Source organism: Telopea speciosissima, chromosome 1, assembly GCF_018873765.1.
Source record: "Telopea speciosissima isolate NSW1024214 ecotype Mountain lineage chromosome 1, Tspe_v1, whole genome shotgun sequence".
Taxonomy (NCBI): Eukaryota; Viridiplantae; Streptophyta; class Magnoliopsida; order Proteales; family Proteaceae; genus Telopea; species Telopea speciosissima.
The window spans coordinates 85,638,152-85,653,886 of record NC_057916.1 but is presented as its reverse complement, the minus strand read 5'-3'; the positions used below and the strand labels follow the sequence as shown (position 1 = coordinate 85,653,886).

General features: G+C 38.9%; 1 protein-coding gene across 3 annotated transcripts; it reads right to left on the bottom strand.

Annotated features, from left to right (window-relative positions):
* Positions 1-1,740: 1,740 nt before the first annotated feature.
* Positions 1,741-9,772, bottom strand: LOC122665381 (heterogeneous nuclear ribonucleoprotein Q-like). 3 transcript variants are annotated; one of them, XM_043861532.1, is made up of 10 exons: positions 9,690-9,772; positions 8,243-8,716; positions 7,953-8,069; positions 7,699-7,839; positions 7,421-7,597; positions 3,355-3,562; positions 2,240-2,415; positions 2,074-2,159; positions 1,944-1,981; positions 1,741-1,912 (listed from the first exon to the last, which is right to left on the bottom strand). In XM_043861532.1, the coding sequence occupies exons 2-10, from the start codon at positions 8,639-8,641 to the stop codon at positions 1,797-1,799; spliced, it is 1,458 nt and encodes a 485-aa protein (XP_043717467.1). In that variant the 5' UTR covers positions 8,642-8,716; positions 9,690-9,772; the 3' UTR covers positions 1,741-1,796. The 3 variants fall into 3 exon arrangements, 2 of the variants coding, with proteins under 2 accessions (XP_043717467.1, XP_043717457.1); XM_043861522.1 differs by lacking the exon at positions 9,690-9,772 and having other exon boundaries at positions 8,243-8,864; XR_006333479.1 differs by lacking the exons at positions 1,741-1,912; positions 9,690-9,772 and having other exon boundaries at positions 1,948-1,981; positions 2,074-2,155; positions 8,243-8,864.
* Positions 9,773-15,735: the final 5,963 nt, after the last annotated feature.

Sequence of the window (15,735 nt, the reverse complement as noted above, 5' to 3'; positions counted from 1 at the left end):
GAACATAAGTACAAAAAATGCCCAAATCCATATCCATAATGGTCAAACCCCAAATGAGGACCCTTCTCAGTTCAATGCCCAATTCGGTTTTCAGAACTATTGGGTGCATAATGGGAATAAAGTTGGTAAAAGCACTTGGAAAATGGAGGTCCTGTAGACGAGTCCAGCTCACGTTTACGTACGTGAGCGTACGAGAACAGCTCCCAGCTGTTCAGATGAAATCCACTTTGTGAGACCCACATGGATAGATTTCATTTGAACAGCTAGGAGCTAGTCTCGTACGCTCACGTACGTGAACATGAGCCCAACTCCCTGTAGACATCCTGCACCCCCTTCCTTTCCTATCTTAACCTTGTTCCTAATGTTGTTAAGGGAGGGATTATTTCCTCTCCAATTCCTAAAACTCGGCAGTGCGGCAGTACTAGGTGGAGATGCCAACACATGGCAGCTTGGACATCCAAACACTATCATGTGTCCGAGCTGCCACATGTCAACATCTCCACCTAGCACTGCCACATGTCAACATCTCCACCTAGCACTGCCACACTGCCAAGTATAAAGGAATTGGAGAAGATAATTTTCCATTTTTTTCTTTTATAAAAAGAAGAAAATTTTCCGTTAAGGGGGAGGATTGTGGCGGCATGCCCATCCTTTTCCCTTTTAGTTTGTATTTCATTTCATTTGTTTTCAAGCAAAAATTAAGTAAAATGATACTTTTAAACAACTATTTTAAAATCTAAAATTACCTGATAATTTTTATTTTACCTGAAAATCAGGTAAAACCACCTGAAACGAAAATGTTCCAATAAAATCCTATTTCTTCACACTGATTTTACTTTAAAATATTCCTTTTTACATGGGATTTAACAAGGCCGGCTCAGGTTCACGTACAAGAACATTCTCATTCGCTTGCAAGCCATCCAGATGGAATCAAGAGCAAGAGTGAATACCATCTGGATGGCTTGCAAGCGAATGTTCTCGTATGTGAACCTAAGCCAAGTCTAGATTTTACTTCCAACAAACGAAACCCAATCAAAGAAAAATTTTAAAGGAATGCCCGCGCCAGTGTTCACTTTTTTTTTTTTTTAATGAAAGAAGAAGCAAAAGCAATAAGGAAATAAATCAGAAATAACTACATTGTTCCTCGAGACCACATAATTTGACTTTTGAAACATGGCCTTGATCACACCATACTCTATTAAGGGCAGTCACTATTAAGGACAAGAGATCGTTTTCTGGTCATGTAAAGCATGCACTAACACACAGGCCAATAAGAGCATGCACAGGGAGATGGAATGAGATTTTTAATTTCACTGGAGGACTGAATGGTAAATTCACATGGTTTTGTGTCTAGGCGCAGGAGCAACATGGGTGGTTATCATTCTTTTACCCTAATATTAAATAGGGGAAAAGAATGCTGTGTCTATATCTTTCCTCCCTGATATGAAATGGACATATCTGCTCCTTTATTGCAGAGATATATACACAGGGGGGCGCCAACTGGATAAGGAACTCAATCCCCATAAAATCTGTCATCAATAATCCTAAAATTACACATATTTTATCACTTTTGCAACCTAATTCTGATAGAGACTGGTCGAGAACACAGATGGTACTCTGATCTGGAAATGCAGACTACTCTAAACAATTATTCCTTTCTCTGTCACTAAAAATAATAATTTCATGACATGGAGCACTATATATGATTATATGAAACAAAATCTCTCAACTTTTTTGTTCAAGCACGAAGTAAACCACTTAATCTTCTTTGTGTTACTTCTTAGCTACTTATCCGACTAGAAGATGTCACCGTCCTTTTGGCTAGTGCTAGTAAGGATGGTACCTTCGGCTACGGTTGCCATCACCACTTCCTCGTCCTTGCAGTGCACCAGAGCCGCTGCTTCGATCATTCCTTCGGCTTCGGTTGCCATCACCACTACCACTTCCTGGCATGGCTGATGCAGGTGCACCAGGTTGCTGACTGCGAGATTTTTATGTAGAAAAGGAAAAAAGAATTAAACACAAGCCATCAGGCTTCAAGAAAACAGACAATCCAAATAGAATGCAACTTACAGAACATATCCAATCCGACCATCAGGTAGAACCATTGGCACCATTTGCATACCAGCTGGCATTGGCCCCCTGCCATATATCACTGGCTGCTCAAACAAGAAAATTCATTAGATTAAGAGATGAGAAATTGATTTGAAGGAAAACAATAGTAGCCAGTTTAACTTACCTGCTGAAATCCAGTAGCAGCACCATATCCTGAGCCTAGAGTTCCATATGGATTCCCCACCAAACCATAGCCAGCATAAGGAAGGTAATTCGGAACAGCTCCCGGTTTATAGGAAAAAGCTGCATCACTTTTCTTGTCATTCTGAGGCTTAGCAAGGGAAACATCCAATACTTGGCCTATAGGAGAGATCAGCAAATTAATTCATCATCACATGGAGAGCAATCATGAACCGAGAAGAAATCTAGCAAATAAGGTGCAAATTGAAAACCTTTCCTAGTATACAGCTGGCATAGAAACTTTTTTCTCATTTTACAAGATCAACATAACAAGAATGAATAACATCAAGATATTCACTTAGGCCAAATAAAAAATCCGTATCAGCCGATTCTAATCCCTTTTTTTTGCAACCATCCACACCATTTTCTCGAGATTCAGAAGTACTCAAGACATTGGATCCTTGGCATCAGAAGATTAGGAATGGTTTTGGCAGAAGAGTGGAGTCAAATATTCCTACATGTGTCATTGGTACCACAAAGCTAGCAGCCATACACCTTTCATGTGCAGATCAAGTGGTCTCTTAATAATTGTAAGTCAAACCCAAAGGCAATCTTGAAAAAAACAAATAAGACAAATAAGATTACATGTGACAGGACATCCAATTTCAGTTCTTGGCTGGATGAACTCTCATCATTGGCAGATCCTTGACATTTCAATGAACTCTTAAGAAGAGGCTTGATTCCTGGACGCTTTGATGAACAACACCCCCATTCCCATTGGAGGTCTAGGTCAAGCAATTCCACGCCAAATCAGTAAGGGTGATACCTATCCCCTACCAACAGAGTAGGATTCATGATGGATTGTATGTAGGCATTAAGGTCTTAGTTTTGTGAGTGTACTGTTTTGTATGCTGCTCTCTCCCATGTGGGAGCCTCTCATCAATAATTGGGGGTTGTTCATCTAAAGAAAATGTAACTTCTCATACAACCACCTTATAAGCTGAAACAAACTTTCAAGGCTTCAAGCTATTGATACAACAGGGGTGAAAATTGCTTCTAAAAGCTTTTCATACTTCCAATATGTATCACAGAAATTGGCAGCATGTAGAAGAATATTACCAGCAATTTCATACTTCTCTGTTTCTTTAACAGCCTTCAGTGCGCTTGACCTTTCCGCAAAATGGATGAATCCAAACTCCCGCTTGCTCTGCCCAGCTTTAGCAATAGGCAGAACAACTTTTGTAACTTCCCCATGCCGTTGAAATAATTCCTTCAATTGCTCAGTTGTAGTGTTGTCGGGCAAGTTTTTCACATAAAGAGCCTTCACCTGAGACATTCCAACAGAGTTGCAGAGACTAGTTTAGTTTATCATGCACCAACTGCTTATAATTTGGCAGCAGAAAGGCATAGGTTGGAAAGCATCCACATGGGTTTTCTAGGAGACAACAAAATTAACATAAAAGTATCCACATAAGTACCCGTTTTTCTGCACCTTTCATTTGTCATGACCAAGATATTGGTTTATACATGATCCCTACTGGTGATCCTTGCATTAAATTTACAACACTATTGTCTACTTGTACAGTATTATAAACATTAAGTAAAAGTGTTCTACAATGGAATAGTAAAAGGGTGAGACGGTGGGTAGAAGATGTGATGCAGATAAGTCACCTAAAGAGCTTATTTTAATGAAAATAAGCTTTGGGTTGGGTTATGTATGCGTTGGGCCTTTGATGAGTTGATCCCATGGGATTTTATTGTAATAGGCCAGTTAATGAACCTAAAATATGAGTAGAAAGTAGGAAAACGGGATTTACTTCATTAGTTTAGTTAGAGTCAGTTTATGTTATCTTATTAGTTAAGGATTAGGTTAGGTCTTCCCTTTTTAGGTTTTGAGTCTGTTTTGGAGTCTCTTCTATATAAGTTTGCAAGGGGCTACAGCCTGGTACACGAACTTGAGTAATGAGAATGAGAAGAAAAAAAAACATAGCTTTGTGCTTTGCTCTGTGAGAGAGTAATGGTGAGAGACCAAAATACGGTGAGAGAACCGAGTCTAAGAGAGACCACTCTATCTTCTTCTTCCCCTCTTTGATTTCTTGTTTTTTATTTTATTATTCTGAAATTTCCTGCAAATCTGAGAACCGATAGAAGTATGTACTGTTGCTGGACCTGAAGTTTGCGATCCTCTTGTGGACTAGTTATCACTTGTGACTGATCTACATTAAGGGGAGAGGGAGAGGCAAGTAATTTTTATACGCAGAAGTGGGGAAAAAAGAATTTGGTAGATTTTTATATATATTTTTTAAAGGAAAATAAATCATACATTCAGAGAAAAAATAAGATACAGAAAAAACTAAACACAAATAGTAGAGGAAACAAGAAAATGCATCAAATGTATAGAGAAACCAGGTTCACCAATAGTATGTCTTCACCCCCCCCCCCCCCTCCTCTTAAATAAGTTAGTGGAAGTAACTTTTTCTTTTTGCCTTTGACAAATTATTTAAATTCATTACAACATAATACGAACAACTAGCCAAATACATATGCACTATAGTAAGTCTTGGAAGAAGTTGCCATACTCTTCTCAGTCTATATAAACAGTAGTAAAAAAAATTCCCTTCTGGTTTACAATTTGACCCCATTCTGGATAGTCTAAACTCAACTTAATACACATTTTGCTATATATTATTTAGAATGAACATCAAAAGTAAATATAAGTATCCCCTTGATGCAGCTTCTTTATTTAACAGGGTCAACACTAGGAATACTTGCAACAGATGCCTAACTTAGTCAAAGAACCAAATGATTTAGACAATTCAAGCACCCAGTTTGCTAATTCACGAACCATAGTAATGATAATATGGAGCTACATTTTACTCCTCTCATATCATAGTTTTAGATCATCAGTGAATACATAATTTGAACCACCCCTCCTATAAATACATTTACTCAAACCTTCCGTTCATTTTTTCTGTTAGTAACTAAGACCAACAGGTTGTATCAAAGAGGGTCCAGCCAGAACAAGACATATCCGCAATTAATACCCTGCAACAGCTGAAGCATATGCGATCCGAAAACCACTAAAACAAGCAATGGATTTGCAGATAGATCAGGTTCATATCAGATCGGATGCAAAGCTGATCATAGAGTCAGTATAAAGCAAGACTATTCAGGGTAGCCATGGTCTATGTTGGAATTTCATTCCGATATTTGTAATCTTGAAAGAGCATTTGAATGTTGTGTTCTAGTGTTCATCCCTAGGTGTCTTAATAGTAATGCCCACAATATAACTGGGCCAAGTTAAATATAAAGACTAGAACACCTAGTCAAAGTTTGTATCATCTTCTTGAATGTGTGTCAGATTCTGATAGTTGTATAACTAGAGTCTGTAGGTTATGTATGGATAATGGCATCCAATGTGCCTGTACGGAGTTGTTATGGTTTTGGTGAAGGGCCGGTTAGGAGAAGAGAGGAACTTGGGAGAAATCAGAATTGCAAGAGGGGAAGAGAGAAGAGAGGAGACACACGCACAGCCACTTCTTTGCACAAGCTATCATCTTCAACATATGTTCAATTCTCAAATCTTCAAATTTGTTGCTGTCCTACGACTACAATGAATAAATAGAAAATAGTCTTGCATAGGAATAAAAACCTAACTAAAATGGAAACAACCCAAAGAGGAAACTACCAAAATAAGCCATATCTAGGAAAAGGAAACAACCTAAGAAATTCCTACGTAATCTACCCATCAAATTAAATAAGCTAAACTAAATATTGCATCCTAAGTAAACTACCAGCCCTTGCTAGATCAGAAAACCGGTTTAGGACCAGTCCTTGGTTTGGGCTTCCAAAGTGGGTCATGTCAGTCCAGCCAGGCTAAGGCAACTGCATCAGGTTTCCACTAAATTTCACCTTTTATTGTTGGGACTTGGGACTATCAGGCCAAGGCAACTGCATCAGGTTTCCACTAAATTTCACCTGTTATTGTTGGGACTTGGGACTATGTACTATGCATTGTGAACTATGTATTATTCATTGTACTTGGGTTGGGTGTCTATGTAATATGCATTGTCATCACTTCACTGTATCTTGTGGTTTGTAGTACCATAGTAAAAACTTTAAGTCTTTAACTATTTCTTAAATAATTATTCAATATTATGTGTCTTCATCCATTATTGCATAATTTACTTGTTTTACTTGCCAATTATGTCTCATATCATTCAAACAGTGTGTTGAACAGGCAATATTACATTAAGGGCTCAGCCTTTACGGCCAAACAAGAGTGCAAATCCAAAACATCAAATTGGGTGTGTGTTTTTTTTCCCCCCAATTTGAAGCTTTAAATATGTTTATTAAGACTAAAACAAGCTTCCCTTAAAGTTTCGGAACCAATTGTGGCCATTAGCCCACCGAAACATAGTTCTGAAACACCCAAAAAAAAACACACCGTCTCGACGAGATCTTGGCAAGATCTCGAGAACTCCAAAAACTTAACCTGGTCGAGCTGGCTGTTCGAGATTAGTTTTTGAACCACGGTAGCATATCACATGTTCAACAGAATGGAAAGAGAATATAAGAAGCAATAAATAAGGATCAAAAGTCCATACAATGAGAGATGAATTGCTAGGTGGCACCTAAGCTCTAGTTACCATGATCAGGTTAGGGGCAACAGGTTAGTCAAATTTTCCGGAGGATAACCAACATTTCAGTGGGTGTTTTTTTTCCCGCCTCTCCCCTTTATTCATTTAAATACAGGCAGTACTACCTAGTTCAGTCTATATTACATTATCATTATACTCTAGGAAACAGCAAGCTGACATAGATCCGTTAGTCTCCCTACAGACCCCACCAGGAAGTCAACCTCTTCTTTTTTGGATTATATATATATATATATATATATTTATTTATTTATTTATTTTTTTTATTTTTTTTATTTTTTTTTTGATATAAGTGAAAATATTGAAAAATCATAAAAATGAAGGAAATTCTAAATGAAACTTCTGCGGTACCAGTAAGCCTAAGAAACACGAAACCTGTAGTGCATATGATACCTTTTTTTCAGATAACAAAGAATATATAATGATAAAATATGACAAAATGTATTAAAAAGTTACAGCCAGAGGATGTATCTAGCCTAGGGCTGGAAGATTGGAAAACTTCAAGTTATTTAATCAGAGCATTATACCTGGGCCGCAGCAGAAGAATCAGGTGCACTCTTAGGATCAGCCCAGCTGACGGTGGGAGTGTTGCCATCCAACTTAAAATTCACATTGGACATTTTTTGTCGAGCATAATCAGCACAGGCATTATTGTAATACTCAATGAATGCAAAACCCCGGTTGCGGCTCGGATTTTGTGGATCCTATGAATACAAATGACAAAGGATGTAGTTACCAAAACATAAGGGAATTCCTTCTTAATGATAAGTTAGTAGCAGTTTTTAGTTGAACAAGAAAACTGCACCTTCAATAGCTCAATGTTTTCAACTCCGGGACCATTCTCCTCAATGACTTTTCTAAGTTCAGCCTCTGACCAGCTCTTCGGGATGTTGCCAATGAACAACCTGTGTTTAGTTTGAGAGAGTGAACACCTTAAGGTTCTTCCCTGAAAATGCCAAAAGGAAGGACATATCACACAGATAAAATTGCAAAGTAAAAGAAGACAGCACAGACTGCACAGTGACCTAGCCCATGCACCAAAATAAGAATTAGGCTTACCTTAAATTCTTTGTTATGGAGCTCTTCAATGGCTTTTTTGGCCAAATCCTTTGAATTAAATGTTACAAAAGCATAACCCTTACTTTCTCCTCTGTCCTTATCCTTCATCAGCCTTATCTGCAATATCACTACTAACAATTACAAAGATGGAACACCACCAAAGGAGAGAAGAAATGCTAAAAATGCACAAAATTGCCAAGTTTATATTACTAACAATTACAAGGATAGAACATCACTAGTAAAGAAAGAGAGCATGGGAGTATAAATGCCAAGTGCATAACAATTCTCACCTCTGAAATATTGCCAATTGGTTCACAGAGGTCCCTCAAATCATCTTCTGTGACTTCACGAGGAAGGCCACCAATAAAGATCTCAGAACCATGAGCAGGAAGGGCAAGAAGCTCAGCAAATTTCTCTTTGTCTTCTTCATCGATAGGAGGGGCAGGCTTCTCCCCATCCTCCACGGATTCAACAGCATGGTGAATTTTATCGGTTTCCAAAGATGGATCATTTCTGCTCTCAGTTTTTGAAGCCTCTTGCTCCTCATCCGCAAGTTCATCCTCACCTCCTTCAACTCTGTCCTCCTCTGTTGGTTCTTCAACATCATCATCCATCATCTCTTCAATGTAGTTGTCACCATCAAGATCCACTTGCTCCTCAGTTTCAACAGTGGGAGTGTCCTCAACCATGGCTCCTCAGATCCCACTGGTGGTCATCCACTACGTTCTACCACCACCTAAACCACCTGCAAGCTTGCACGGCAACTGTGCAGGATTCACAGAAGCCAGGAGCATTTCCGTAATATAGGGATATGGATAGGAGGTGGATGAGAATATAAGCGTAAGGCCAACAGGATTTGCAGAGTAACAATAACTTCGATGGGATTTGGGCCGCATGAGTTATGCTCAGAGAGAAAACTGACAAATTTACTACAATGGGTCGATTTAAAATAAATAAATAAAAGACCTAACAAGAGATAGGCATGAGCTGAGAAAGGCGATTATTTTTCACTGATGAGTAATCCGGTCTTATAAGAGCAGCAAATAAAGTAGATCCCCACGGGTGCAAGAGGGACAACAGAGTTTCTCACCGTTTAGACAAATATTGCATCTAAAAACATCACAATCCTAACAACTCTATCAACATGATAACAAACTTCTGTTTCCACTCTGCATACAAACTCGAGACAAAGGATTCACAGTATCAACCAAAATGAATCAGAAAAACAAGAAAAAAAAAAATTTTAAAAGAGGGTGGGAGGGAAGACCAATTAAAGTCACAAGATGCGAGCGAAGTCACAAATTAAAACTAAATTCAAATAAACTCAAACAATGAGAAAATCAAACCTAATGAAATTTGCGACCATCGGGAGAATAAAACGAACAGAAGAACAAGGAAATGGATTTTTTTTTTCCTGAAAAAAAAATCAAGCAAAAAATGTAATGCAGAAGAACATGAACAAAACACACACATATAAGAAGAAACACCGCCCGGTCAAAAACCCTAAACAAAGGAAAGTAATGGAAAAGGCGTAACAGGGTGAAGATTCTATCGTGGGAATCATATTTAAGCAGAAACAGAGAGGGTAACAAAACCAAATACAAATACCAAACAATAAAAATTGGACGAATCCATTCAAAATGTAATGAACAATCTGGCTGAATGAATTGCATGGATGCACATCAAATTTATAAGAAACAAAAACTAGATTGAGATACACGATGAGGCTCTGCTTACCGGTTTTAAGAACTTAGATTCAGTTCAGTCTATGATTTTTGATATCTTTCGTCTTTGTAATCTCTCGCTCTCTCGTGTTGGAAGAACGTTATCTGTCGACCAAAAACGATAATCTATTCAGGGAAGAAACAACTTAATCGAGGAACTGTTCGCGTGTCTGCACTCTGCACTCTGCACTATGACTCGCTCATTAACTGTTCGTTACTTCATTTGACAAACGTTTTCACCTTCGCAGCGTCATCGCAACACCCCCGCCGCATAAATAAAAAGAGGGAGAGGAATCTTTGAGCCAACGGCACAGAGACGCGCAGCAATGGGATGAGACTAAAGCGTTGTGATTGGGCTCCTCTCCAGCGCCGTCGGATGCCCCCAGGGAGCCGGACCGGAAAAGGTTTATGTAAGAGGGCAGAATTGACAAACGCTCTCATTTATTTTTTTTTGTCGCGCATGGCATGTACCTGCGCCGAGAAACAGTCGCATTCAAAATGACCGGTGTACCCCTGAAAAGGATTATCTCAAAAAATGGTACTGCACTTTGACATTTTAGGTTGTCCACTGTCTTTTTTTTTTGGAAAATTTATGAAACACCCCCTGAAAATGGGTCGAAATTTGGATCACCCCTGAAATTTGAAAATACTGAGATCACCTCCTCTACACTAATGGTGTTAGTCTGCTGTTAGTTATTGGTGTAAAAGGACTATTTTACCCTTGTACATTGAAAAGACAATTTTAACCCCAAAATCAAGTGGGATGAAGGTCTAAAGCGTTTCACCTTCTCCCGCACCGGCACCGGAGCCATATCTTCTCCTTCTCCATCTCCGACCAACCTACATCTTCAATGGTTATGTTCTACCCTCTCCATCTCTCTCTTGTAACTCCCGGAGGTGGGTTTCTCAGGCGAAGTCACGACCATTCTTCGATTCTCATTTTTGAAATCTTTAGATGGATTTGTAAACCGGATGTTTCTTTTCTTATTTTTTCAGATGGATTTGTAAACTGAAAGTTTCTTTTCCCAAATTTTTCAGATGGATTTGTAAACCAAATGTTTCTTTCCCCAATTTTTCAGATGGATTGTAAACCAAAGGTTTCTTTCATCAAGCTTGTGCCCAGGTTATTATGTCAAAGCTTTGATCTGGATGTGCTTGGATTGTTAAAAATTGTTTGATTTTGTTTTATTAATTATGTTTTGGAGCTCCAAAAGCAAGTGAAGGGCCACGTATCAGGATTTAGAAGTGTGGATTAGCAATTCATCATTATTTAACTGATTTTGTTTTTTTACCCATGTTTTGATTTTAGGGTTTTATTTGTTGATGGATTTGTAAACCAAATAGAGGCAGCATAGGTGCTGCGATTAATAACACTTGAACCACCGCCACCGCCGCTGTGGTCTCCGAGAGAGATGGAGATGGAGAGTAGGTGGCCATTCCGCTAAATCGCAAGGGTTTTTTTTCCGATAACCTTCATCGGCATACTGGTCGTCATATGAGTTTATCCCTTCGTCGGGAGTTGTAGAGCAAGTGGCCACTCCGGTTAACCGCGATTTATAGGTTTCTACCTATAATTTTGAAACCCTATAAGTTGCAGAGATTAAGTTGCAGGTCATTTAGGGAAGAAGGAGAGGGGATATTCCCTCTCCGATTCCTTATTTTAATTAAGAAAAAAAAAAGTACATATTGGGTTTTTAGATCTAAGGGTAAAATAGAAATTATACTCTTCTAAGGGTAGTTTAGGGTTTTCAAAAATTTTAACTAGCTGACTTCATTAGTTGATTAACGGTAGGGTTGAATCTGAGTATTGGACTCTATTCCAGGGGGTGATCTGAGTATTTTCAAATTTCAGGGGGTGATTCGAGTTTCGACCCATTTTCAGGGGGTGTTTTATAAATTTCCCCTTTTTTTTTTGATAGGTAAAGGGGGTTATGTAGAACGTGAACCAAGAGGCTTGAACTCAAGACCTCCCGGTAGCAATGGGCCTTTACGCACCACTAGCTACCAAGTATGCTAGGAATTTGACCACTTGTCCAATGTCTTCATCACATACCATCCATTGAAGTGACATAATTTCTTTTTTCTATAAGAACATAATCAAATCCCATTTTTTTCGGTGACATAATTGTCTCTTTCTAAGTTTCTCTTTGATCCCAAACTGATATTTTTCTCATTTAATCAAACAAAAGAGAGAGTGAGAGAGATGACTAACGAAGCATACCTATAAGGCAGAACCATAAACATGTCAAAAAAATAGAGCTGAGAGATACTTACAGAGAGTTAGAAACGGAGTAGCGGGATCAAATTAGAAGAGAAAGATTCTGTAACTCTCCGCTAGAGCTTGATCAATCGATGATGATGCAATTCAAGCTATCCACTTAAAGAATGAGTGATTTAGGGTTCCAAATTTAGAAGAGAGGAAAAAGATGAAGGCTATGAATCAAGCTTGGGGAAGAAGATAAGGGACTTGCGATTTAGGGGAACCCTTGCTTGAAAAGAAAATAAGCCATTGATGGATTGTGAGCCTGTAAATTGAGCTTGGGGGAAGAAGATGATGTTGCAACTCTTCAATGGGCGGTTTTCGGTATTGGGAATGGTAGGGGTTTCTTAGTGAAACTTTCTCTTCTTTTACTTATTTCGTTTTTTATTTTAATTTTGTAATCACTTTAGATTAGGATGTATAGTACGTGTTTAATACACGTATAATATATGTTTAATATTCATACCTTCTAATTATCCATATCTAAGGTTTAAAACGTAAAAATAGGTTTTTTACACTCATATGTTCAGATACACAAATAATGCATGTATCTACTAATTATGATTTTCAACAACTTCTGGAAATGCATTGTACAATATGACCGTTCATAAATATACATAGGAGGGTAATCTCTGAGGTATGCACAAACGAAGAAGCCAGCAGTTTTCTGTACAGGAGTGTGGCCTACGTCAGCACTTCCATATGTCTGTCTCTCTCCTCCTTAAAACAAGGGGACAGAGGTGTCTTTTCACATGGGGAGGAGAGAGAGACTCGTGGGAGTGCTGGTGTAGTCCACACTCCTGGACAGAGGTCTTTTTCCCAAAAATAAAATATTTTATCTAAGAAGCCATGAGGTTTTAAAGCTCAAGACCATGGTTTTAAATCAATATATCGTGATATTGGCTGATACAAATAGATATCGGTTGGATCCAATATCGATATGGCACCAATATGGGTCAACCCGCATGAGTAAAAAGTGGTTCCTTTACAAAACCACCCACTGTATATTTTACTTATAACAAATTTATACAACATTGAGTCTAGGTTTGCAAAACCACCCATTATAGTGTTTCTCCCTCCCTTATCCAGGTTGTTTGACATTTTTACTAAATTTTACAGCTTACTCTGCCTTCCTATCCCCTCCTTTCCTGTAACCCCACCCTGCCCCTGCACGGCTCCACCCTCCCTTGACCCCACAACCATCCCTTTGGTCTTGCCCCTCCCTTGCAACCTTGCCCCACCACCCTGCCCCCACTTGTCCAATGATAGACCCAATGACCCTACACCTTCCGGCTATACTACAATCCCACCCATTGTTAGCAAAAACACGTTTAAAATGTCATTTTAAACACGTTCACATTTTTTATTGTTTTAAATCTATTTTGTCGTTTGTTTCCCAAACATACAGGGAAAAAGGCAAACGACAAGCATTCCCACGCACTTAAAACATATTCCCTTTTTTTTGACATTTTTTATGTAGTATTGCTTGTCGTCCGCACTGACTTGCTTAACTGACTATTCTCTATCTCCCAAACTCCGCTCAACCTGATTCTTTTGCTACCATAAAGATGACTTGAATGACTATATTTATCATGATATCACATTTAACTCAAGGGTTAATGTATGGACCCATTAAGCTCGCATCTATTGAAAAGGGTTTCTAAAGCGATGACTCAAAACTCCAACTGAACATGCATCAATTAATTAGTGTGTTGGTTGTGTTGACAACAATGAGCAACACCATAGTCAAACCACATTGGTCAACAAAACTTTGCATATTATGGTGTATGAACTGGGAATTGATATGGGATGATATTAGATGACATGTCTTGGAACTTACAATGGGATGTACAAATATACGGATTAATTTTGGATGTTACAGCTGTTTTGAACATTAGAAGCAGATATTCAAGTCAAAATTCCACAATTTTTATGAGAATTGTACAGTTTTTTCCCATTTTTTTGAAATATACACATTTAAAATCCATACCGTCCACTTTTTGTTTTTTATCTCAGTTTTTTTTTACTGTTTTATTTGACCATCTGTTTTTACCGTTTAAAACTCATACTGTCTGTTTCCATTTTCTTGTCGTTCTCGTTTTTGCTAACTATGATCACACCCCACCCTGCAACCCATTTTCATTCCCAAAGCCAAAACCTACAATCCATCTTCCACCCTACCCTTGCAATTGTCTAGCTGAACCTCTCCTCCTCCTCCACCATGGCTAAGTCCTTGATCCAATTGCATCCTTCAGTTCATATTAACCATGTTGAACAAATCGTCTTGCTTTTGGCCTATGCTATCAAGCGCCTCCAACCCATACCCAACATATTGCTGCACCCCAGCATCGATACTGTCGTTGCACAATTTGATTATGAAAATAAGTTGCCGATTGCTTCCTATTCTAAGCATTCACTCTAATTTGTTAATCCAAAGGTCAACGGTGATACCATCCCATGTCCTCTCCCAACAGTGTACCGATCATAGATGTTATCCATCAAATGATTTACTACCATCGTCTCCTCCCGTTGTTCACCACCTTCTCGGTGTACACAATTTACTCAACGTTCAAGTTTTTGCAACCGAAACTTTTCCTTCTCTCATTTTGTTGTCCGTGATAACATTTAAGATTCTTAAATCATTGCCATCATTGGACGGTTTCATAGGCTCTACTACATCTTCTCTTGGTAAGAAGCGGAGTACTGTGAGATTCACCTTTGTCCAGTTCAACAGGATTTGGGCTTGCGGAAGGGCGAGGAGATAGAGGTTCGCACATGGAGAGGCAGTGGGAGTTGAGGCTCTATAGTGCCAGCCAAGGCAATAATTGCACGGTTGCGCAAGGGCAACAGGGTGTTGGACGGGGTTTCAAGGAATGGGCGCGGGTAATAGGGAGGGTTGGTTGGGCGAGGGTTGCAGGAGGTAAGGATGGTTGGGGCTTAGAGGGTATCGGGGCTAGGGTTGCTCACGGGGACGGGGGTTGGCTGGGTAGCTTTAGTAAAAATGGTGGTTCAAGGGGTGGGATTGCAGGCAGGAGAAGAATAAGAAGAAATGGGAAGGAACAGGTGGGGTGGTATAAGGAGGAGGGTGGGTCAGGTGGGGTGCAATAGGGGTGGGGGCGTGTAGGTTTGGGGCATGGCTGGTGGAGTGGCAAGAAGCAGAAGAAGAAGAAGCGGGTAGGAGCGGATGGTCTCGTCGGTAGAATCAAAATCGGAGAAGGTGATGTGAGGGTAAAACTGTCAAAAAAGGTCATAAGTTGAGGGAGGAACACTATTTTGGGTAGTTTTATAAACCCAAACCCAAATCAGTGTATTTTTGTCAACTGAAAATACAGTGAGTAGGTGGTTGTGCATGAGCAAACTTAATTTGTGCAACCCAATAATTTCACCTTATTTTAACTAAAAAGTGAACTTTGATTGTTTTTTTTTTTTTTTTTTTTTTTGGGTAGAAAGAGACCTTTTGATATTGAATTGGACCAATACAGAAATACAGACCAATTAATTCATCAGTATATTGTTATCGGTATTAGTATCAAATACGATATACCATGATTTAATAGTAGTATTGGTATCAACTCACGATATACCGTGATTTAAAACTAAAACTTATCATTATTATTATTATTATTATTATTATTATTAATTAAAAAAGAAAACTCTAATTAAGACTCTAATGAAAGATTCCAATCAAACTGTTACGAGGGACCATTGAAATTTCTCGTATTCATTGCCATTAGCCCATCTATCTTTCCCCGCAAAGGAATCGTTTCGACTTTGTCGAGGACTCGAGGGTGGGTCCGCG

What these genes read in the sequence shown, in the direction of transcription:
- LOC122665381 (XM_043861532.1), bottom strand. Translation starts at nt 8,641, where the DNA reads ATGGTTGAGGACACTCCCACTGTTGAAACTGAGGAGCAAGTGGATCTT. An exon ending in AAAACATTGAGCTATTGAAG is followed by an intron (nt 7,598 to 7,698) that starts GTGCAGTTTTCT and finishes TTGTATTCATAG; the next exon opens with GATCCACAAAATCCGAGCCG. An exon ending in GGTCGGATTGGATATGTTCT is followed by an intron (nt 1,982 to 2,073) that starts GTAAGTTGCATT and finishes AAAATCTCGCAG; the next exon opens with TCAGCAACCTGGTGCACCTG.